Here is a 24,765-nt window from a genome sequence, read left to right as displayed (position 1 = left end):
CTTAGACAAGCTGCAAAACAAAGGAAGTACGAAAAATATAAGTTATGAATACATAAAGATGATAACAAGTTACTACAACAAAAAATACTCAAATTCCAAGTCATCCAACATGTAATACTCACTACAAGCTTCCCACGCTTGTGGAATAATCGACTCATGCAGTTCCCCTAGTGCGTTATTGGATATGAAAAAGTATCTAGAACGCCATTTCTTAGCGCTATCCGGAAGAGATAGCACAAGTGGACGATTTACCTTAAATTGATATCGAACATTATCAGTTCTATGTGTCTCCAAACTATAAGCCTGCAAAACTTCAGAAAAACTGAAGTGAACACCCCTCAGCTCGCTAAAAACCTGAATGGCCATGAGAGTACGCCATACGTTCGGAACCAATTGACCTGGAGCAATGCGGTAGTAAGTGTAAGCCTCGAACACTAGTCGAGAAAAAGGAAACGAGCACCCATCTGAAGAAAACATTCATACAGGACCGTCCATCCTGGATATAACCAATCCGGCCTTTCCGAATCGGATGGAGCAGCCAGATTGGCACAAGGAGGAATAACATAGGCAGCACGGAGTTCATCCACCTTGTCAAAAGTTATAACGGATTTCGGGCTCCTGTCTCCCAGCTTGTATGCAGGAATACTCTCTTCAAGCGGCCCAGAAAGATTTTCACCAATCCCATAATCAAACACAACCATATCATGTCCGGCCCGGGACCTATTCCTTGGCATGCCATTTACAGTATCTACACAGCTCGTGTCATCATCCGATGATCTAGAATTTTTACTACTCGCCCACTCGACATAAAAGATGCAGACATGTCCAGAAATACCTAAACAAATAAATTGCTAAGTAACAACGAGAGAAAGGCGAGAGAGGAATGATAAAAAAGTAAAGCGTCACGACACAAGGAACATCTTGCCAATACAACCTGACAATAAGAAACAAGCCTTGCAACGAAAAGATGAAAGAAGACACAAGTCCTTGAAATAATCATATACTCGAGGGTCAATAAATTTGAGCAAAATCGACACGAGCAAACTTAAATTCAATGGAGTTGGTGATTCTATCGACTTGACTAACTCTACGTATGATTCATCAAAATAATTTGCACAATGCAAAATCAAAATTATAATGTGAGATTATATTCCCCATATTCACATGGGATGTTAGCAGCGCATTATGTGTAGGTTCAATGCCTATTTTTAAATTGCCATAAATCAATCACAGAAGGCATTTAACTAAAGATAGTATCAATATCCACACCATTAGCAACGCAAAACTAATTTACCATGAGTAAACAATTTCTACTTATTACAGTATTGATATTTTAAATCACAAGCTGTGGGCAATATAGCATTGAAAGGCAAAAGCATTTGGATACAACAAGCCTATCTGCTACTAGATACAAGCAACTCTCATAGATACAAGCAATTCCATCTCAATCCAAAATCAAAACCAAACATGGGCGCAGGATTCAACGAATCAAGCTGTCAACAAATCAAACTCCATAGCATCGACAAGGGATAACAAAAAAAAAATTGCTTAACCGCGCCGCTGCCACAGAAATTCCCGGCCAAACGGCCACCGAAGTCGACCATCACTCACTTCTTCCTCATTTAGAGCAGACGACCACCACCACTAAATCCGCCTGTCCAACATCCGATCGCTTCTCGAGCGGCGGCGCTTCCATAAGCGAAAACTTAAGCCCCAAATTGCTCAAATCGCCCTATGCAAGAACGACCCGCCGCCGCGGCTCCTCCTCCGGCGAAGCAACGCCCGACCGCCATTTCTCTCCTATTCCAGCCACCTCTCCACCCAACCAAGACTACACAGCGCCGCGCTTAGATTCGTAGGGTGGCCATTATCCGTTCTCGACAGCAGCGAGGAGAAAGGGACCAGCCCTAACCCATCTTCGCCGTCTGAGTCCGCCACATCTACCACTGTTGGGAGCCGGCGAGTCAGTCTTCCAAGATCCGTCGCTGCTCGAACTTCAGCGAGGCCCAGCAAGGCCAAACCTCGACTCTCACCCACCTTTCTCGACTCCCTTTCTATCACAAATTACCGCCATCGTCAAATCGAGCGGCGGCGCCACCCCTCAAATCCCAAATCTACAAATCACGCAGCCGATTAAATCACTAAAATCGGTGCTGCTCTCTCCTTCTTTCAGTCTTCTCGGCTCCCCCTAAAAAACCACAGATCCAACCCTCCTCCTTCGAATATCAGGCGAAGGGCGCCCCCTCCTGGCTGGTCCTCACCCAACGGTCGCAGCCACGAAGCCGCACCGGAAAAAGCCCTAGACATCACTCGCCACTCGATCTCCCTTGATCCGGCGATTTGAATGCTTCAGCCAGACACGAAGAGAGAGGCGCCAAGAAGAATATGATGGAGAGAAATTAAATATCCCCTTCACTCTTCTTTGGAACCAAACGATTAAGTCAAGAAAGAAATGTCTGCTTTCCTCTTTTTTCGAACCAAGCTGGAAGAGTTAATTACTCAATTGGGTTCAATACGTTGAGTACAGCCGACTGGAACAACTAATTATTTCGACAAATGGGTCAGGCTGGAGTAATTTAAAAATTCGCCTAATTCGAAACTCCAAGCTGGGAGCAACAAATCATTTTGACAAACGAGCCAGGCTGGAGCATAGCCTATTTGAATCGTCCCCTCCTCTTTTCGCGAGCCAGGCTGGAATCAGCCCATTGGAAAATTGAATTCAACGGATTGCTTACAAGCTGGAGCAACTAATTAATTTGACAAATAAGCCAGACCGGAAAAATTAGAAAAATCCGATACCAAATATCCAAATTAAGAAGTATCTGCTTAACTCAAATTTGGGCCAAGCTGGAGATTAGCCAAATTGAAAATTGAATTCGATATACTGCATACAGGCTGAAGTAGTTAACTATTTCAACAAATAGGCTGATACGTCACATATATTTTCTTTATTTATTTTTTTCAAATTTCGAGCCAGCTGAGAGAATAATCAATCTGAAGAATTTTACCCAATTGGACTCAAAACGTTTCAGACATGCTGGAGCAAATAGTTATGTCGACAATGTGCCAAGCTGGAGCATTGGAAATTTGCTCCATTTCAAAATTTCAAGCTGGGGCCGTCTAAAAAAAAATCCAAGCTGAAAGATATGCACCTATTTCAAATTATCAAGCTCCAAATTTCAATAGAACAAGGGGAAAAGAAACCCCCAAGCTGGTGAAGCGCTCCAAAGCTCAACAAGCTGTATTTCGAAGAAAATAAACTTCAAAATTGATTAATCGCTCCAAGCTTATAAAGTACCAAATCCCATGTTGGCAAACCGATCCAACTTAACTCACATATTTACAAGCTGGCATTTAAAAATTCGAACTTGTCCACGCTGTCTACTTTCGCGATATTATTTACAGGCTGGTAAGCTAATTTATATATACACGCTTTACAAACCGGTCTCGAAATTTAATAGCAAGTCGATGCTAACTGGAGTAATTTTCTTTCTACAAACCGATTGGTTATATCAACTGAGACAACCCGACGTTCCGAGAAATTCACCTCTACGGAATAGCTATAATCAAAATTGACTCTCCAATTAGAAAATTCTAATTGTAGAGTGGGGGGCTAACTGTAGTGGGCAAAATTCGTCAACTTGGCTTAAGCCCAATTAACCTTCCAAGCTGGACCAATGAGCTAAACAGCCCGGTCAGTCCAGCCCGACAAACTTCGAACCAACTTGGATCAATAACGAGGCTGACCCATTTACTTAAGAAAACTTGTTCGCCCAGCCTGATAAGTCAAGTTATACTTATCTCGAGATCAACCTGGACCGACCCAGGATGACTATCCCACTTCAAGTCCAACTTGTCTCAATAGTCCGGTTGAATAATTCACACTTAGTCCAAAGCCATCAAGTTAGTTCGCCAACCTGGCATGACCCTAAAAAGTCAAATTAGCCCAACAGATTGGTCCATCTAGCCCGGAAAGCTATAGACCGACTTGAGTCCACAACCAAGCTAGATATATTGCATGCGGCCCAATGGTTATTGACAACATAGAAAGACAAAGTTACAAGGCCCAGCCGTCAAACCCTAAAACACGTTTCCCACCAAGCTGACACGATCAGACGGGTAAATCTATGTGATCCCGTCCAAATCGCAACAACCCGGGAGATAAAGGCCTTGACGAGGCCAAAAGCGGCTGGATGTCCACTATACAAACAGCCCGACTAGGTCATCAAACGGACACGAAATTCTACTGGCTCTCTACTCCGCCGCCAGGCTGAATACTCTTCCAAGTCGGATACGGCCTACTTGGCCTATCTCTGTCTCCCACATTCCATTATCACAACACACCGTCACCGTTTCCACCCTCCGACGCCGCCTCCAGCCTGGAATAACCACGCATTCCAGCCTGTCTTTCTCTCTCATTTAATTTCGTTCGTAATTCCGCTTTGCTATTCCGTTACTGACTTGAGCGTCGGAGGCTCTACGGTCGACACCCCACCCGGTGCTCAACCTAGGGCTCTTACGTGTTCTCGTGTTGACAGGTTGCTAGTGCCCAATCTATCCGGACGTGCAGACGTCAACTTCAATTGTAGATTTTAGCCTCTACAGATATTCAATAGTTTTTAGATATATAATGATTTTTAGATATTTAATAGTTTTTGGATATGAAAATTGATTAAAAATTAAAAAAATAAGAATGAATGAGAATTGAGAAAAAATATAATGGAGTGATTATACGACGCCACGTAGGATATAATTTATTTGTTGAAATGTTTATATAATAATTTTTTTAGATATTTAGTTTTTAACTATATCATGACTTTTAGATTTTTAATGGTTTTTAGATATAGAAATTGATTAAAATTTAGAAAAAGAAATAAGAATGAATGAGAATTGAGGAAGATTAGAATGGAGTGATTATACGATGCTATGTAGGATAGGATTTATTTTGCTCAAAATTACAAATAATTATGTATTTTCTATTTTTAGTGTAAGGATATAAATAAAATTTTATTGATCAGTGGAATATTAGTATAATGTTTTTTAGATATTTAATAGTTTTTAGATATATAATGATTTTTAGATATTTAATAGTTTTTAGATATGAAAATTGATTAAAAATTAAGAAAATAAGAATGAATGAGAATTGAGGAAAATTAGAATGGAGTTTGATTATACAACGCTATGTAGGATAAAATTTATTTTGTTGAAGTATTTATATATGATTTTTTAGATATTTAGTTTTTAAATATATCATCATGATTTTTAGATTTTTAATGGTTTTTAGATATAGAAATTAATTGAAATTTAGAAGAAAAAAAATAGGGAAAAGGTGCAGATAAGCCCTCCTAGGTGTAGCCCTTATAGCGTATACCTCCCCATTCTCACTGTGCGTGCAACTAGACCCCCCAACTCAAGAAAAATGGTGCAAATAAGCCCCTCGCCCTAACCTCCGTTTTCTCACCGTTAGTCAACATTATTTTTTTATTTTTAATTTTCTGTGGGGCCCACCATCTGAAGTCACTTGCCGGCGAGAATCCTGGAGTTGTTTTTGAGGCCGAATTGGGTCAACTTGTCGGAGCCATCGCCGTCTCTCAAGAATTTGAATCCAGCCACCACAAACACCTCTCCACAGCGATCTCCACGCTCATCTCCGCCACTTCCGCCACCCGCTCCTTCCTCTTCCGCCACGACCTCCACCTCCTGCCCTCCCAAACCCTAGCCCTATAATCACTTCTATCCTCCACCTCTCGCTCTCTCTTCCACCTCCTCTCTCTCGTCTCCATCCCCGCACCCCCTTCCCCCACCCCGCCCCTATCCCCGCCACCTCAGCAGAATTGGTTCGACCGCTTCATGGCCACCTCTCCCGATTACGATCCCCGATGGGTTCAATTCTTCAACCTCTCCAAGCCTTCCTTCACTCTGCTCCTCCGCCTCCTCACCCCCTCTCTGACCTCATCTCTCCACCCCCTGCTCATAAATGCCGCCCTCGCTGCAACCCTCTTCCGATTATCTCATTTGGCGTCGTTCTCCGCCGTCTCGCGCCGCTTCTCTCTCGACTCCCGGACTGCCTGCATGGCGTTTTACTCAGTCTACAGAGCCATTGTAGAAAATCTCGGCCATTTGTTTGAATTCAACTCGGATATCAACAGAATCATTGTGGGGTTTGGGTGGATTTCTCTGCCCAACTGTTGTGGCGTTCTGGGGGTTGAGAAGTTCGAATTGGAAAGCGATTTGATCGGCGAAAACAGGCGTTTGCTAGTTCAAGCTTTGGTGGACTCGGAAGGGAGGTTCCTAGATGTCGAAATGGGAGGAAATGGGTGGGCCCCACAGCAAATTAAAAAAAAAATAGGTTGACTGACGGTGAGAAGACGGCGTCTAGGGTGAGGGGCTTATTTGCTCCGTTTTTTTGAGTTTGGGGGTTTAGTTGCACTCACATAGAGTAAGGGGAGGTATACGCTATAAGGGCTACACCTAGGAGGGTGTATCTGCACCTTTTCCCAAAAAAATAAGAATGAATGAGAATTGAGGAAAATTAGAATGGGGCGATTGTACGGCGCCATGTAGGATATAATTTATTTTGCTTTAAATATAGTTTTCCCAAGATTGATGTTTCCAATTCTCAAAATTGTAACAAAAAATAGAGAGAATTTAATTTGACAACGAAAAAATTTCCCTTAGTTTGAGGACTATGAATTATAGAATAAATAATTTCTTTCCGAGTCCAAGAATATCAATATACAAATTGGCTTTTTTGCTTAGAGTTACACAAAAATCCCTGAAATCATCCATTGATTTTGGACAATGAAAGAATCATGGGTAGAAAAGTTTAGCAAAAAGAAGTTCATTCCAAGTATCTTGAAGGCCAGGCAAACACCAATGCACACAATCCGCATAGCTCACCGGATTGGCCAGCTGCTCGGGCGTTAAAGGGCCCCACTGCTTCTTGTAAATGGAGGTGTGTGCATCCTTTCTGTAGCTCGAGAGCTGCGTGATGTTGAGGAACGTGATCGGATACCTCGACTTCCTAAACACTTCCCCTATCACGTTCATCACATTCTTCCGACAGTCTGAACCCCAGTAGTTTGCATCCTCAATCATATTTGTCTCATTGTAGCAGTTTCCCTTTCCATCCCCTCCCCAATCGCCGCTCCTGTAAAATATTAGATTCAATATCTTGCATCAGACAACAATGTTATACTATTATTCAATGGCTCATCGTGTCATGATTTTCCACTGACTTTGCATGTATAGGCGACATGCTCGTGAAGAAGACTCTCGTCTTGCTGGGATCCATGTTTTTCTTGGCCCACCGCACCATGCTTTTCATCGCCATTCGATAAGCTTCCTCCGTTGGCACCTCCGCTATGTCTTTGTCTACATCGTCAAAGCTTCCTTGTCTGTTCAATCACAAAAATATAAATTACTTACTTTTTTTTTTTTTTTGAAATCCAAGACGATTTTGACTTACAGTATCTTGAACTTAGGCCCCCTCATCCACCAAAGATACGTATTGAACACCATTATATCGACTCCTTTCCAGTGCTTGCCGTGCTTGTTGATGGAGCCCTTCCGCACCAACCTGTCGCTTATTCTGTGCACGATTGGATTGTCGGAGTTGGACTCCATGAGAAACGGCGCCCAGTAGAATTCAATTGTTGCATTGTAATCCTGCAAAACCAATGAAGCTGAAGCTATTCGATTTGTTTGATATAATGTGCATATGCAAATTGATTAATATACCTTGGCCGTGAAAACCGTGAGCGAACCGTTGGTGGTCATGGATTTGGCGTGATCGGGTAGAAGCTTGTGAACAAGGCAGACCATGGAGACGAACTGCCCCCAGTTCAAAGAGTCGCCCACGAACATCATTCTCTTGCCTCGCAGACTTTCTAGCACTAATGTCGCGTTGAAACTGTCGTGTTTGATCAACCACAATTAATTGGATACATAAATTTTTAAACACATATATATAAAGAGAGAATAAAACCTTGGAAGAGAGCAGGCGTGAGGCTGCCATCGCCAGTGCTGGTAGTTGGTGTCGGGGCGGCCTTGTTCCCGACACGTCAGCTGCGGCTGGATGTACGGACAGTCGGACTCCTCGTACAGCGGGCGGCGCTCGTCCCACACCCACCGCCCGCTGAAGACGTCGCAGCCGCTCTCCGCCTCTTCCACCGCGAAGGCTAGCTTTTCTCCCTTCTTCTCTGAACACCAAAAAAATGCATCACTCATATATTAGCACTAAAAGCCAGACTCAAAACACGATAAGTCGAAACAGCTCACTTGTTGCCAACGACAGGCTCCGGTACGGGCCGTAGTCCTCGAATTGGCCGCCGATGATGCAGCTGAAGTCTACGCTGTAGAGGATCGTCACGAACAGAATAAAGGCCAGTAAGGTGAAGAGGTACGGCGACAGCCGCCCCTTGCGGAGGAGGGCGGCGGACGTCACCTTCATGTTTTTGGCTATTGAGGTTTGTGTTAATTTTTGCGTTATTATACACGAGGAGTGCGTGCGTACGTACTTGAATAAATACAAGTATGCAATTGTTGGGAGAGACTTTTGATTCCAAAAGTTTCTCTGCTGTATGGATAATTCTTTTGATTAATTATATATATATGCACTTTTGTATGCAATGACATGATCACTACTAACAAGAGTATTATACATTTATTTAATTCTGTATAGTACTAAATTTATAATATTTCATTTGGTTAGGTGCAGAAATGACATGATCACTACTAACATACATTTACTATATAATAGTATTATAGTATGGAAGTTATTAAATGCTGATAATAGAGTTATAGTTGCAAAAGAGAAAACACATATAAACGATCATTCTCATGTACTTTTTGAGTCATTTCTTTGGGCGAAATATAACTATACATTTTTTTTTTGACTTGGGGGAGTTGGGGAGGGGGAACAGTGAGGTTTGAACTCGGGACCTCACTGTTCACACACAGAAGGTCTCACCGTTTGGTGTCTCCTTGGGGACAGAATTATAACTATACATGTGAAGTGAAAAATCAAATAATTAGTAGCAATGATAGAATAACGGAAAGGAAATTAAAAAACCTTCCAATTTTACGTGATTCTTATTCCATTGAAAGAGTGAGATTAGGGAAATTATATTCTTGACGATAAAATTACTCAATCATTCATCTTCCTCTACCATGTCTACCAAACCACCATCATGATGAATGGGAATTTGATCATCATCTATTATTGTATGATGTACTTGAGTAAATAACTTCTCTTGGAAAGGCAAAGAAGTCATTGAAGTTGTTTCATTGCTCGCGGTCTTGCCTTCACTTTGCAAGCTGCCAACCAGTTTCACCTAGTCACATTTCCACTTGGGTATGTGCAGTAAGAAACTTGAATAGCTTGTGGTGTTAGGACAAATGGGTCATATTTATTACTCCCTCCGTCCCAATATTGTTGGCCACATTCTTTTCGGCACGGAGATTAAGAAATTGAATGTTATGTTTTAATTGAGTGGTTTAAATTTTTAAATGACTTTTTGTTTATCTTAATTGCTTAATTAGCAAATCTCCCAACAACCACCACAAATCTGCTGGAAACTCTCCGGCGGCCGGTGATCAGCGACCGGCGAACCACCCCCAAATTCTCCCCCTCTCTTTGAATGGAATCCACATCCCTTTTGTACTTTCCCAAGCCAGAACAAGAAAACGAAAAGAAAAGGAAAATTGTAATAATAAAAAACATGATCCAAATGACCAAATTCAGGAGCACCACCACCGCCCTCAAACCCCAATCCAGAGCCGCCGCCAAACCACCGCCTGGAAACAACGACAACGGCGAGAGGGGAAAGGAGTCGCCGCCGCAGTGAGGGGAAAAGGGTCGCCGCCGCAGTGAGGGAAAATGAGTCGCCACCTGAACCCTAGCTTCTTCCCCAAACTCTAACTACCGACTCTTTCGATTTCCGGCCACCATGGATCTGACATAAAATATGTACAGAGAGGGGAAGAAGGGGAGATAAATCGGCGCTATCAAAATCCCTAGCCCCCAAATCCGCACACACATGCAAGCTTCGGCGCCCATCAAAAGCCATGCGGCGAAGAGCAAACCCGCGCCGCCCTCGCGGCCCTCCGATTCGAGCAAAACATAGAACAATCGTGTTCTCCAAAGCCATCTCCAAACTCAATGAACCCAAACTAGAGAAAACGAGAGAGGGGAGATAAATCGGGGACCAGAGAAAAGAGAGATAAGGGAGAGGTCAAAGGGCAAGAGGCGGCGGGACGGGGCGGCGGCCGGCGCTGGTGTCATCCGCCGGAGAAGAAGAGAGAAGGGGGAGAGACTGTGTTGGGTGGGGAGGGGAGGCGGCTGAGTGGTTGTGTTTGTGTGTGTAGGGTTTAAGTTTAATTAGATAGCCTGATTTTAATTAAGTGAATTTAATTAAATACTAATTTTTCCTTCTTTTAGAAAGTAGCCAATAATAGTGGGACAAACTAAAAAGGAAATGTGGCCAACAATATTGGGACGGAGGAGTATATAAATGAGTTTGGTTGATGGAAACCAACTTAAATTCTCGATCCACAAACGTCAAAGTTGGATAAGGGTCAAACCATTGACACTTAGCTTGAACAGAGTGGGTTTTTGATTGGTAGCCCAGGATACTCCAAAATTACAACCTCCAACAAACGCCCATAATAATCTTGTTGAACTCCACCTAACACCGAACCCTTTACACAAATTCCATTGTTGTCAGTTTTATTTCTCGACCTGTATTCCACTGTGTGAAATTTAAATCCATTGACATAAAAAACCTTTATAGCATGTCACCCTTTGTAATGGCCCCAACGACAGATGACACGAGTATATGTTGTCAATTTCATTGTTTGGATCTCCAACCTAATACAAGTAAAGTGTCAATAAAAAGAAAATTTACATATAAATAATTATGTGAAACTTTTAATAAAATTCTTACATAAGATTTGAACCAATTGAGAAACTCAGTATCAATCTTGATCTGGTGCTGATTGGTTGTGATCCTTGGGAATTTATATTTGATTTAATCAAAGAACAACCCAGTGTACGTGTTTGTAACCTCTAGGCAATTGTTAAGGACGTACAAATGTGCAGCGTCATACTCTTCTTTTTGCAAAAACCTTGACGAATTCTTCCCAAATATTCTACCAATATTCTTGAAAATAGACAACATATGTGGGTGATCTTCGATACCACTAGATGATGCACCAACAAAGTTTCTTGGAATATTTCGTTGTTTACTTTGAATATGACCTTCAAAATAATAGGAACAAAATGCAGAAGCTTCTTCAACAAGATATGCATTTGTGATTGATCCTTCGACCTTTGCTTTGTTTTTAACAGTTTTTTTCAACTTTCCTAAGTACCTCTTAAACGCATACATCCATCTATACTGAACTGGCCCTGCCAACAATGCTTCATATGCCAAATGGACTGGAAGATGTTCCATTGAGTCAAAGAAACTGGGGTTGGGATATGTGTTCTAGTTTGCAGAGAATTACTGGAATATTTTGATGCATTTACCAAAGATTGTCAACTTGAAGATTTGGTGATGCCAATTCTTTAAAAAAAATAGACACAAATCTGTTATTGTCTTCCACACATTAATCGGAAGAAGTTCTTTGAAGGCAATATGCAATATTCGCTGCATCATCACATGACAATCATGGCTCTTCATTCCAAACATTTGTAGAGTGCTCAAATTCACATATCTCCCCAAATTTGAAACATATCCATCGGGAAATCGGAGTTCTTCAATCCACTTCAAAAGAATCCTTTTGTCATCATTATCAAGCATATAAACAACCTTTGGATACTTACCAGTAGCATTGTTGCCTTGTAACTCAGGCATGCGACAAAAAAAAAAATTAATTCTTCGCGGGATTTGCTAGTGTCTTTTGTTTTGCCTCTAGCATCCATGATAGTGTTGAATATATTATCAAACAAATTTTTCTCAATATGCATAACATCGAGATTATGTTGAATAAGTAGTGAACGCCAATAGGACAAATCCCAAAATATGCTTTTTTTCTCCAACCAGACTAGTATGATCTTTGACGTTTAGATATACACAGTCTAATTTTCGGTACTGTTAATAATTCAGTGACCTTTTTTATCCTCAATCGCTCTATCTCAGCCAATATTTGATGTCTAGTTAGTTCTGCTAAGGGACCTTCTCTTACTTGCTTATTTTTTATGAAAGCAGTTTTGTTAGGTCCGGAGGTTCTCGAATAGGTGTATGGGGGGGAATACACCTATGGGCTATTTTTACAATTTCCTCTTAAAATAGAGAGATCTCAAGAATGAGATGAAAACGAAACTTTACACGCAAACTATAACGCCTGTTAACTGAAAACAGTTTTGACCAAACAGGGTTGGCGACTGATACTGAAAACTCTTCAGTAAGGAGTTATCAGTTAAGTTACTGGAACTTAACTGATCCACGTAAGGGCTTCAGTCGAGTTTGCTAAAACAGAGATGATATAAGTCTTCCTGATTATCAGATGATAGATCAGTCAGACTGATATCACACGCAGCGGAAATAAACTTGTTTCGTAATAGCCTCGGTTGAGCACGTTGTTAGTCTTAGGTTTCTCTTTGCAGTTATTCAGTATTCAGTTTATCAACAGTAAGAACACAGATAAGAATGTAAAGACTGAAAGCTGTAAATAACACAAAGAGTTTTACGTGGTTCGAAAAACACTTTCCTACATCCACGGTCTGTTGATCAAACCAACAATCCACTCCGCAAGTGCTTAACTGGTGCACTGCAAACAGAACCGTGTGCTTGCCGGGTGCACACAGCCGTTTCACTGAAGAGACCTTACTTCAGTACCCACGCTTCACTCGCGTCGGATTTCTCACTCCTAGCACGACCTTGCACTAGGATCTCACGGAGTCAGAGTACCTTCCTGAACTCCTTTTCACTCAAACACTCGGTTTCTTTCTTACGAAAGGAGGTTTGAAAAACTTGCCAACTAGACTTCAAAGAACAAGTTCTTTGGAACAAGTTTTGACCTGGACTTCTGGTAAACAGATATATGCCTAAGGTCTAAGAGAATGTGTGTAATCAGTAGTGACTGGTTTTGGCTTTGAAATTCTCTTCTTTGATTCAAGCTTTAGGGAGATTAAGCTTTGGACTGAGTAGCAATTTCGGCAGAGCTTCAGCTTAGGTCGTTGAATCAGTGAAGATTGGAGTTGATCCTCGAGTGCTATTTATTGGAGAGGTCTTGAATAGATCCGTTGGTGGAGAACGTCTTCAAGATTTCTTCCGTTGGAGAGCAATTCGAATTTGGGCTGAGGCTTCAATCTTCGAGGTTCCTTGTTTGGTGGAAACGGCTCTCTTGAGGGACAGGAGATGTGACGTCTCTGATAAAGTAGCCACCAAATAGGAATGACCTCTGCAAAGAGGGATGATCCTGAGATCTCTGCATTTAATGCGGCTATACTGTGTAAGCACGTGGCTTCCTTTAAATGTTGGAAGTTTAGTCCGAGGAAGAATGTTTAACTGATATTTGACTTTAGTATCAGTCTACTGAGTCCTCGAAGCACGCATTAATTAATCAGCTCTGAATTGATTCTTCAACTGAAACTTCAGTTGGTATCTTCAGTCTTCAGTCTTCAGAACTGCTAACTAAACTAGAAACGAACTCTAACACTTGAGTTCAAAACAGTTCTAGTCTATTACAAATTAAACCTAAGGATTTTGGTATCATCAAAATAAAACCTGATATTCCATGGGGTTCCCAACAAGTTTTATTGCGACGAAAATGATGATTAGCAGGTAAGAACCTTATGTGACAGTCAAACCACAATTTTTTACCACTTAATGGTAATCTAAATGAATTTGTATCATCAATACAATGGGGACATGCCACTTTGCCAACTGTACTCCACCCAAAAAGCATAGAATAAGCTGGAAAGTCGCTAATTGTCCATAACAATGCAGCTCGCATCTGAAAATTATTTTTTGATGAAATATCATATGTTTGTGCACCAACTTCCCAAAGATGTGTTAGCTCAGCTATGAGGGGTTGGAGGAAAACATCAATCATCTCTTTGGGGTTATGTGGTCCCGAAATTATAGTTGTAAGGAACATGTTTTGTTCTCTCATACACATCCATGATGGAAGGTTATAAGGTGTAACTATGATTGGCCACGAGGAGTATTGTTGCCCATATTTGTTGAATGACTTAAAGCCATTTGTGCAAAGACCCAATCTTACATTTCTCACCTTTGCTGCAAAATCGGGATATGTGGTGTTGAAATGTTTCCACGCAAGTGAGTCAGCGGGATCCTTCATCACACCATCATCTTGTGACGTCCTGGTGTTTAATGAAACCAATACCTAAAACTATGGAGAAAAACCATGAACTATACCTAGTGTGATGTCTGGAAGCAGACGGAGTAAAGAACAATTGGAAATCTTGCACGAAAGGAGAAAATATCAGTTGTATTTGAAAATGTGAGATAGCGTAAATCACAGTACACGAGCTCGGGCCCTATTTATAGATTTACAAGCGGAGGGGTAAAATAGTAAAAACATCTTCGGTGCATGCGTCTTGCGTGGTGGAAGGGTATGCTGGTAATTTCGATAGTATGCGGGAGACCTTCCCACGCGTTTATTGGCTCCTCTGATGGAAATGTCTTCTCTGGCGAAGGCGTCTTCTCTAGTGATGTTGACATCTCTGGCATGAAGGACTCCCCGGGTAAACATGTCTTCTCTGGCAAGGGCGTCTCCTCTGGCGGTAATGACTTCTCTGGCATGAAGGACTCCTCTGACGTGGATGACTTCTCTGATGGAGTTGACTTCTCTGATGACGATGACTTCCCTGACGATGGTGACTTTTCCGGCGCGGATGACTCTTCTGGAGAAGAGGGCTCCTCTGTCAAGAATGACTTCTCTGGTGCGGATGACTCCTCTGGCTAGAGTCATTCCTCTGATGGATGAAATCCTTCTGGTAAAAATGGTTCTTCTGACCCATACGGCTCCTCTGATGAGAGTGATTCCTCTGATTTGTACTCTCTCCCTACTCTGCATATATTGCTCCTCACCAACCACTCCCCCCTCTAGTCTGGTTGAACCGGGTATTCTTCGTGTTCAACCAGTGGTGTGTTATCAGCATCAACACTTTGTTGTTTTCCTTGACCCCTGTAAATCATAAAGACATAAGCATTTTGACATTATGAGAAAATAAAAAGAAGCCCTGTAAATTGTTCTCTGGCGTTTTTGTTACTCCCGTCCCCTGGTCTGGCTAGTTCACTCTGGAGAGATGCAACCAGTCAGAGGACTCGCCCGCGTGGATGACGTCATCCGCATTAAATGTCTGCCCAGTCTACAGTATTTTCCCCGTACCCCGAGGTTACTTTTTAACCTTTGCGTCCTTTCGCCTTTCCGTAGAAATTCTCATCCGTTGATTTCTTCCGTATGCCACGTGCCGTTCATCCTGCGTGCTGGTGGTTACCCGCGTACAATCTTACTTAGCCGATTCGAACTCCCCTTTTTTCACTATTCTTCTTCTCCAAGTTTTCCGAGCGAATTTTCTGCATTTTCCGGCGATTTCCTCACTGTTCCGGCATTCTCCCACGACCCTTCCGCTCCAGGTTTTACCGTCCATCTTTCTCTGGTCAAGGTAACTCGCGTATCCTCTTCACTGCAATTTTGTGTTTAATCGTAGTGTAGTGGTATAACTGTTGGTGCTCTGATTGAGCGTGCTAGAAACCCTAGGGTTGGCATCTCCCATCATGGCCTGCACCTCCGCCCCTCAACCCTCTCGCTCGCCCTCTCCTTCTGCCCGAGACCCTTCATCTTCCTCCCCATCGCGGCAAGATCTTGAAAATCTTCCTTCCCCCTCTGTTTCTGACGAATCTCAAACTGCACCACCTCCTTCTCCACTTAAGAAAAAAGGGAAAAAGCCCCGCCAACCCCCCAAAAGTGTTCCTCCATCCCGCCTTAGTGTCGCGGAGGTGGAGAAATTGAAGAGCAAATGTAGGCGTCCTGAAGGTTTGAAGTTCGAGGCCTTCTCTAAGGATTCAACGCCTCCCGAGAGCCTTCACCATCACAAATTGATAGTTGTTTGGAAAGCCCAGATAGAGGCTGGTTTAAGGCTCCCTCCCCCTACCTTGCTGGTTGACGTTTGTAATTACTTTCACATCCCCTTTTTTCAAGTCGCTCCTTCTGCTATCCGGAGGTTATATGCCTTCCATGTTTTGTGCCGGGCTAACGGTGTTGGGGACACCGCCAAGCTATTTTGTCAGACCCAGACCCTTCGCATGCAGGGCAGTCCCTTGTATAGTTTTGCCTCTCACCCTAAATATCCTACTACTTTTCTTTCCTCCATGAATTCCTTGGATAAGGGCTTTCTGGAATATTATTGTTATGTGCGCACCCTTTTCGGCAACTGGCGCGATTATGGTGCTTCGGAGCTGGAATGGCATACAAGTCGCACTACTTATAAATCAGCCTCTCCCGAAGTCCCTTCTACCCGTGACCAGAGTATTATAGCTCACCTTAATGCTATGAATAAGGCCCAGCCTCTAGACTGTAGGTACCTGGCCGAGAACAATTCCTCTCTGGCATATAATGGTCTGTTTCCCCTGTATCCAGAGAGATCAATAGGTAAAAAATATACATTAGAAAACACATTAGCTTTTGTTACCCTGCTTTTAATGATGTGAAATTTTGGTTTGCAGATATGTCTTGGAGATCGAAATGTGGGGACAATTTGCCTGACACCCCTTCTCTTGCTGGCAGCGGAGCACTTGGCCCAAGCGGTTCTGCTTCCGGAACAAGTCCCTCGGAGCAGCCTGCTGGGTCCGAACTGATCCCCATTCCCCCTGTAGTTGAAATCCCAGAGGGGAATGTGGAAGCCTCGCGCCCCTTTGATGCGGAGGAAGTTGATGCGGGGGCTCTTGTTCACAGAGGTAGGCACTCCAGTGCTGGTGATGCCGCTGGCACCCGTGAAGAAGATATCCAAGTCGTGGATATTACCGATGAGGTTCCTTCACCTGATTCGGCTCCCGATGCCACCCTTGCCGATCTTACGAAGAAGAGGAAGAGAGGTTCCCTGATCTCTGTGGGTGAGAAGGAGAGACAGGAGGGCCTAAAAAAGGCTGGCAAGTCCTCAGAGCCAGCGAGGAGGTCTGCTGGTGGTGTGAAGATTCTCCCTCCTGCTGGGGACAAGGGCAAAGGGCCAGCGAAGAAGTCAGCTGGTGGTTCCAAGGTTCTCCCCTCTGCCGGTGGAAAGGGTAAGGGCAAAGCTGTGGTGCCCTCGGCTGCTGAGTCAGAGGATCTTGTTCCTGGGCCAATTTCGAGTTTATCGGGTAAGGAATTAATTAATGCGCTGATAGCTCGTGTCCACTCGGAGGACCAGGAGAAAGTGGAGAATTTGTCTCGGGCGTCTTTGGCTACTCAGCTATGCCAGCTGGCTCTTCAGGTACCCTGCATATTATATCTTTGCCATAAAAAATTCGAGTTACTAACCTCTCTATTGTTCTGTCGGGCCCCCTTCTGTTTGCTTGCAGGTGGAATCACGGTTATGGGGTGCTGTTAAGTGCATCCATGACTATGATATGGCAGAGAAGGAAAGAGAAAAAGAGCAGGTAGAGGTCGCCAAGCGCGATGATGTTGTTGCTGGAGTTGTGGAGCGCTTGAGCAAGGCTGAGGCGGAGGTTGTTGAGTTGAAAGCTAAATTAGCTCAGGTGGAGGTGGAGAAAGCGTCCTTGGCCTCCGAATTGTCGAGGGCCACAAAAGAGGGCCATGAATGCCTGGCCAGGTTCAAAGCTGGTTATGAAAGAGACTACGAGGAAGCCAGGCGGGGCTGGAAAAGGATACTTGTGGAAGCTCAGAACCGCGCGTTCGTCCTGGGGGCTCGAGATCAACGCCTGGAGTATTTCTTGTCTCCGTGGGGTCAACACTTCCTAGGGTTGATGTTGGAAGGCACTCTGGAGGCTTTCAAAAAGACTCCCGAATACTTGGAGGATTTTGGACCCCTCTTTGCTTATGTGATAGAGCAAACAGCTTCCAAGGCATTGGAGATGGCGGGGGCCACCCCAGAGCAACTTGCCACTTTGAATTTCAGAGCCCTGATGGATAACCTCCAGGATGAGGAGATAAATAAGCGGATGGGGATCCCTGCGCACTCTCCAGAGAAGCCAGAGTGGTGGTACCCAGTACTAGAGAAAGCCATTCCCTATTTTTCTCTTGGGATTGGATCTGACTCGCTGCCCTCTACTCCCGTGTATGCACCTGCGTTCTCTGCTTCCCTGGTGCGCTTTGTGAACCGGCTGCGGGATCCTTCTGGCGAGAGCTCCCGAACATTTTCCCAATTCGGCCTGGAGCCTCCCCTGCCCTCTGACTTAGCGGCTTCTGTCTTCACTGACTCTGCCTCTTCCCCCGCTGCAGTGGAACAGCTGTTCGACCTGTACCAAAATGAGGATCTGTATGTGCAGGAGGCTGCAAAGTTGTTGGATTTGGGAGTTCGTCTTCCTCAAGTGAAGGAAACTGGCCTGTTGCCCGTGTTCACAGAGAAAACCGCTTCTGGTCATGCTTCTGCAAGTGGTGTTCCTTCCCCGGCTCCATCTGTCTCTGCTCCTGTCTCCTCTGCTGTTGCCCAAGCTGCCTCTATTCCTCCCTCTTGATGCTCCTGTCTTTACCCAAAAGAAATTTCTGTAACTCTTTTAATTTGTACCAGCTAAACACTTACCTTCATTTTTTGATGTATAGCTCTGCCTTCCGGGCGCGTTTTTAATGAAATTTCTTTCCCTTCCTCGCCTCTTTTATCTTTGTTGCCTATATTGTTTTCGTTGCTTGTTGATGACTCCTCTGGCGAGGATTCTGACGATTCCTCTGGCGAGGATTCTGACGACTCCTCTGGCGAGGATTCTGACAATTCCTCTGGCGAAGGTTTTGACGACTCCTCTTGGCGAGGATTTTGATGACTCCTCTGGCGAGGGTTTTGATGACTCCTCTGGCGAGGGTTTTGATGACTCCTCTGGCAAGGATTTTGACGACTCCTCTGGCGAGGATTCTGATGACTCCTCTGGCGAGGGTTCTGATGACTCCTCTGGCGAGGGTTTTGTTGACCCCTATGGTGGAGGCTTCACCGCCTCCTCTTACGAGGACTTGGTTGACCTTTATGATAGGGATTTCACCGCCTCCTCTTACGAGGGTTTGGTTGATTTCTCTGTCAATGATTTTGCGCTTCCCTTCCAAGCTGCTTCCCATCCGAGCTGCTTGCCATCCCAGCTTGAACACTCTGCGCGGAGCATGGAAGACCCAGAGGGGGTGCAACCAACTTTCGCGGCTTACGATTAAATAGTAACCCTCTGCGCGGAGCATGGAGGACCCGGGGGGTGCAACCAACTTTCGCGGCTTACGATTAATAGAACACCCTGCACGGAGTATGGAAAACCCTGGGGGTGCGACCAATTCTCGTGACTTACGGTTAAGGGCAACCTCTGCGCGGAGCATGGAGGACCCGGGGGGTGTAACCAACTTTCGCGGCTTACGATTATGTGCCACCTCTGCGCGGAGCATGGAAGGCCCGGATGGCACGACCAACTTTCGCGGCTTACGATTGTCAGGGACCTCTGCGCGGAGCATGGAGGGCCCGGGTGGCACAACCAACTTTCGCGGCTTACGATTGTCAGGAACACCCTGCACGGAGCGTGGAAGACCCGGGGGGTGCGACCAGCTTTCGTGGCTTACGGTTAAAGCAACCTCTGCGCGGAGCATGGAAAACCCGGGGGGTGCAACCAACTTTCGCGGCTTACGATTAAGTGCTATCTCTGCGCGGAGCATGGAGGGCCCGAGCGGCATAACCAACTTTCGCGGCTTACGATTGTCAGCAACCTCTGCGCGGAGCATGGAGGGCCCGGGTGGCACAACCAACTTTCGCGGCTTACGATTGTCAGGAACACCCTGCACGGAGCGTGGAAGACCCGGGGGGTGCGACCAGCTTTCGTGGCTTACGGTTAAAGCAACCTCTGCGCGGAGCATGGAAAACCCGGGGGTGCAACCAACTTTCGCGGCTTACGATTAAGTGCTATCTCTGCGCGGAGCATGGAGGGCCCGAGCGGCACAACCAACTTTCGCGGCTTACGATTGTCAGCAACCTCTACGCGGAGCATGGAGGGCCCGAGTGGCACAACCAACTTTCGCGGCTTACGATTGTCAGCAACCTCTGCGCGGAGCATGGAGGGCCCGAGTGGCACAACCAACTTTCGCGGCTTACGATTGTCAGCAACCTCTGCGCGGAGCATGGAGGGCCCGAGTGGCACAACCAACTTTCGCGGCTTACGATTGTCAGCAACCTCTGTGCGGAGCATGGAGGGCCCGAGTGGCACAACCAACTTTCGCGGCTTACGATTGTCAGCAACCCTTCTGTTCTGGTTGAGCGTGACCCCTCTGCTCTGGTGGAGCGTAATTCCTCTGATTTGCCCTAGTCTTGCTGAGAAGCAATTTTTGAATTTAAAAATTGGGACCTACGGGTATACACCCTACTCCCCCCTCTGGTGACATGTGCAATACTCTGTTATGAACATGTTGGCCCAATTATTTCTTACTCCCTTCTCCGGCCCATAAGCTCATGCGGGTCCATTACCCCTTAGCCCATTTCTTAAGCCCAGAATCGCCTCTATATATATCCTCTTCCGATCCTTCAAACCCTGGATTCTGTTGATGTTTTGCCTCCCTAGATCGGTTGTAAGGCACTCAAGTAAGGGAATTTCCCCTCTAAACACTCACATCCCTGAGGGCTCCGCCTTTTCCCCTGTGCTTCTGGTGTAGATCTCTAACTTTGTGGTTGTAACGAGTGGAGTTCCCTTGCTTGAGTGTTTTATAACCAGGCTTCTCAGATCTAGACGTTGATTTCCCAGATCTGGGCGTTGGGTTTCCGGATCTGAGCGTTGGTTCCTCAGATCTGGCCTTTGGTTTGTTCCTCCTCTGTATTCTTTCTTTTTGGCATTTTGACTTGTTGTTTTTCTTGGTATTCTGCAGACACAAAGTGGAGTTGAAGTAGATCTGAGAGGTGAGCGTGTCCCAGCCATGAAGAAGAACTCGGAGTGTTGGATCGTGGAAGAAAAGGTGTTAATCCCTGATGTTTGTTTTCCCTCTGACCTGCTAAGAAGCAGTTTTTTATTTTGAATTTGTAAATTGAGGATTACGGGTATACACCATACTCCCCCCTCTGGTGACATGTGCAATGCTCTGCATGAACATGTTAAGTGGCATTTGTAATGTAAGAAAACGATAAATAAAGTAAATAAAACGACACCAGGGAATTCCCTAGAACCACATATCTGTTTTATTGATATTATGGCCCCGGACCTCGTTAAAACCCCTGTGGGGAAAAAGAGTATCCGGTCTACAAAGCGGTCATTCCTGCTAAGAAGCAGTTATACATAGAACTTTTTAAGTGTGTTTATATTCCATGGCCTGGGGAGAGCTCTGCCGTCTGAATCCGACAGTATGTATGCGCCGCCTCCCAAGACCTCTGTGATGATGTATGGCCCTTCCCAATTGGCTTCGAACTTGCCCACCGCCTTCAACGCATCAGCTCGTTTGAGAACCAAATCACCCTTTGCCAATTTCCACACTCTGACTCTCTTGTCATATCCTGCTTTGATAATGCCTTTGTACTTGGCCGCTCTGACACGGGCTTCCTCCCTCTGTGCCTCCACCAAGTCCAGCTCTGCTCGGCGGAGCTCCTCATTGTGCTCAGTGTCATACGTGGTAATCCGGTATGATTCTAGTCGTGCCTCTGCTGGTATCACCGCATTGGATCCATACACCAGTGTGAATGGTGCCTCCCCTGTCGCCGTTTTTGGACTAGTTCGGTAAGCCCAAAGAACGGTATCCAGCTCCTCCACCCACTTCCCTCTGCTCTAATTTAGCCTCTTCTTGATGCCCTCACATATGGTCCTATTAGCCAATTCCACTTGTCCATTTGCCTGTGGATGAGCCACCGAGACAAACCGCTGTGTGATATCCATTCGATCGCAGAAGTCCGCAACCCGTTGCCCTGTAAATTGAGTCCCATTATCAGACACGATGATGCGTGGCACTCCGAATCTGCAACAGATATTCCTCCAGATAAAACGTTCCACTGTAACTTCATCGATCTTGCTCACGGCCTCAGCTTCGACCCATTTGGAAAAATAGTCCACTGCCACAATGAGAAAGCATTTCCCTCCAGGTGCTGTAGGCAGCTTCCCAACTATATCAACGCCCCATTTATCAAACGGACAAGCAGCGTACATTACACCCATGGGCTCCCCTGGTATGTTGATTTTCCCGGCATGCCGCTGGCAAGCTTCACACTTGCGGACAAACTCTCTGGCTTCCTGGTTGATGTGAGGCCAATAAAAACCTGCCCGAATGATCTTGCGTACAAGGTCTCGAAATCCGGTGTGCCCGCCGCAGCAACCTGCATGAATCTCTTTCAGAGCAAAGTTAGCTTCCTCTGGCGATAAACATTTTAGCAGAGGTTGAGTAAAAGATCTTTTGAAGAGTTGATCATTGATTAGGCAGTAATTTTCATAGCGGGCCCTTTGGTTGGATTCTCTGCTTAGTCGTTCCCCTGTCTTCAGAAAGTGTATAATCGGAGCCCGCCAATCATCTCTGATCTCTACCGAGAACACCTGCGAAGTTTCCATCTCTCTGGTATCACAGAGTAAAATAATCTCGTCGCTCCAAGTTTGCTCTACTGCGCTAGCCATGCGCGCCAGTAGGTCGGCCTTCGTGTTCTCCTCCCGAGAAATCTGTTCGAGCTTAAACTCCATGAATTTTTCTTTCATTTCGCTAATTTTGGTATGGTACGCCTTCATCCTCTGATCCTTGACATTGTAACTTCCCGAGAATTGTTGTGCAACCAACTGGGAGTCTGTCTTTATAATGACACACTCAGCTTTAAGCTCTGATAGGATGTGAGCCCCTCTGACCACGGCCTCATACTCCGCCTCATTGTTAGATAACCGACAGGTGAATTTGATGGCGAACTGGTATGTCCCATAACCCGGCGAAGTAATATAAACCCCGATTCCGCACCCCTCTCTTATCACTGATCCATCCACATAAGCCACCCAAAACTCTGGTATGGGGCGACGAGTTGTTTCTTGTATGAAATCTGCCAATGCTTGCGCCTTGATCGCCGTTCGTGGCTCGTATTCTACATCGTATTCCCCTAGTTCCACAGCCCATTTAACCATTCTTCCCGACAAATCCGGGCGTCCCAACACTTGCTTGAAGGGAAGAGACGTGCGTACTATCACTCGGTGTGAAAGGAAATAGGGCCTCAACTTTCTGGCGGTGACTATGACTGCCAGAGCCGCCTTCTCAATCACTGTATAATTCTGCTCAGGCCCTTGTATGATTCTGCTGACAAAATAGATGGGTCTCTGATGACTTCCCTCCTCTCTGATTAGTACAGAGCTGATTGACTCCTCCCCCATAGCTATGTATAGATACAACGTTTCTCCCGGAACTGGTTTGGTCAGAGTTGGGAGTTTTGCTAGGTATACTTTAAGATCCTCGAACGCCGCTCGGCATTCCTCTGTCCATAGAAATTTGGTTCCCTTCCTCAACACTTTGAAAAACGGCATGCTTCGTTCTGCCGATCGCGATATAAACCTGCTCAAAGCAGTGATACGCCCATTCAGAGTCTGTACCTCCTTGATTCCTCGGGGCGGTGTCATTTCTAAAATAGCTTTGACCTTGTCGGCGTTGACCTCAATCCCTGCTGGCGTGACCTTATACCCCAAAAACTTCCCTGTTGTGACCCCAAAAGTGCATTTGGCTGGGTTCAACATGAGTTTGTGATCTCTGACTACTGTGAAGATCTCTTCCAGATCAGCCACGTGATCCTCTGCCCTGACACTTCGCACAAGCATGTCATCCACGTAAACTGAAATGTTCCTTGACAATTGTTCTTTGAAAATTTTCTCCATCATCCGCTGATATGTGGCTCCTGCATTCTTCAGACCAAACGGCATACTCTTCCACCCATATACTCCACAACAGACGGCGAAGGCCGTTTTGGCGATGTCTCCCCTGTTCATCTTTACCTGATGATACCCTTGGTACGCATCCATCATGGATAATAAGGCACATCCTGAAGTGGAGTCCACCAATTGATCAATCCTTGGCAGAGGATAGTGGTCCTTCGGGCAAGCAGCGTTTAAATCTCTGAAATCCACACACATCCTCCAGGTGTTTGTTTTCTTGGGTACCATTACCGCGTTTGAGATCCACTCTGGGTATTGCACTTCCACAATATGCCCAGCTTTCAATAGTTCATAGACCTGCTCTCTGATGGCAGCGTCTTTTTCAGCCCCAAAATTCCTTGTCCGTTGCTTTACCGGCTTGACCTTAAGGTCCACGTTGAGGCAATGCTCCGCCAACCCTCTATCGATTCCCTTCAAATCTGCGGTGCTGAAAGCGAACACATCCGCATTTCGTCGAAGACAACCAATGAGCTCCTTTCTGACTTGATCACTCATGGCCGATCCAATCTTAGTCTGGAAACCCTCTTTCCCTGGAAATAACTCTATCATATTGCAAACATCGCTAGTGGACACCAGCGCGGTTTTCTCTGTGGAGTCTCTGTCTTTTAGTAAATCCGCCAGCTCTTGGCGCTCTTCTGCTGGGGCGTGCACCTCGCCCACTTTCCCTCTCTTCCGGGCATCCGACCCCTCTGTCCATCTGTCCCTTTTCTGTCCTGCTGACTGTGTGAGCATCTGTACGTGGCATGCTTTTGAT

General features: G+C 45.2%; 1 protein-coding gene and 1 pseudogene across 1 annotated transcript; one reads left to right on the top strand and one right to left on the bottom strand.

The window, feature by feature from the left end:
- Nucleotides 1-2,556: 2,556 nt before the first annotated feature.
- LOC130998221 (uncharacterized) lies at nt 2,557-6,354 on the top strand (annotated as a pseudogene).
- Nucleotides 6,355-6,684: 330 nt separating this feature from the next.
- LOC131002012 (protein trichome birefringence-like 33) lies at nt 6,685-8,524 on the bottom strand. The gene is made up of 6 exons (XM_057928688.1): nt 8,281-8,524; nt 7,988-8,201; nt 7,741-7,912; nt 7,469-7,668; nt 7,239-7,397; nt 6,685-7,150 (listed from the first exon to the last, which is right to left on the bottom strand). The coding sequence occupies exons 1-6, from the start codon at nt 8,450-8,452 to the stop codon at nt 6,811-6,813; spliced, it is 1,257 nt and encodes a 418-aa protein (XP_057784671.1). The 5' UTR covers nt 8,453-8,524; the 3' UTR covers nt 6,685-6,810.
- Between the last annotated feature and the right edge of the window lie 16,241 nt (nt 8,525-24,765).

This window comes from Salvia miltiorrhiza, chromosome 8, assembly GCF_028751815.1.
Source record: "Salvia miltiorrhiza cultivar Shanhuang (shh) chromosome 8, IMPLAD_Smil_shh, whole genome shotgun sequence".
Lineage (NCBI taxonomy): Eukaryota > Viridiplantae > Streptophyta > Magnoliopsida > Lamiales > Lamiaceae > Salvia > Salvia miltiorrhiza.
The sequence above is the reverse complement of the archived record's forward strand: the minus strand, read 5'-3'. Positions and strand labels throughout refer to the sequence as shown.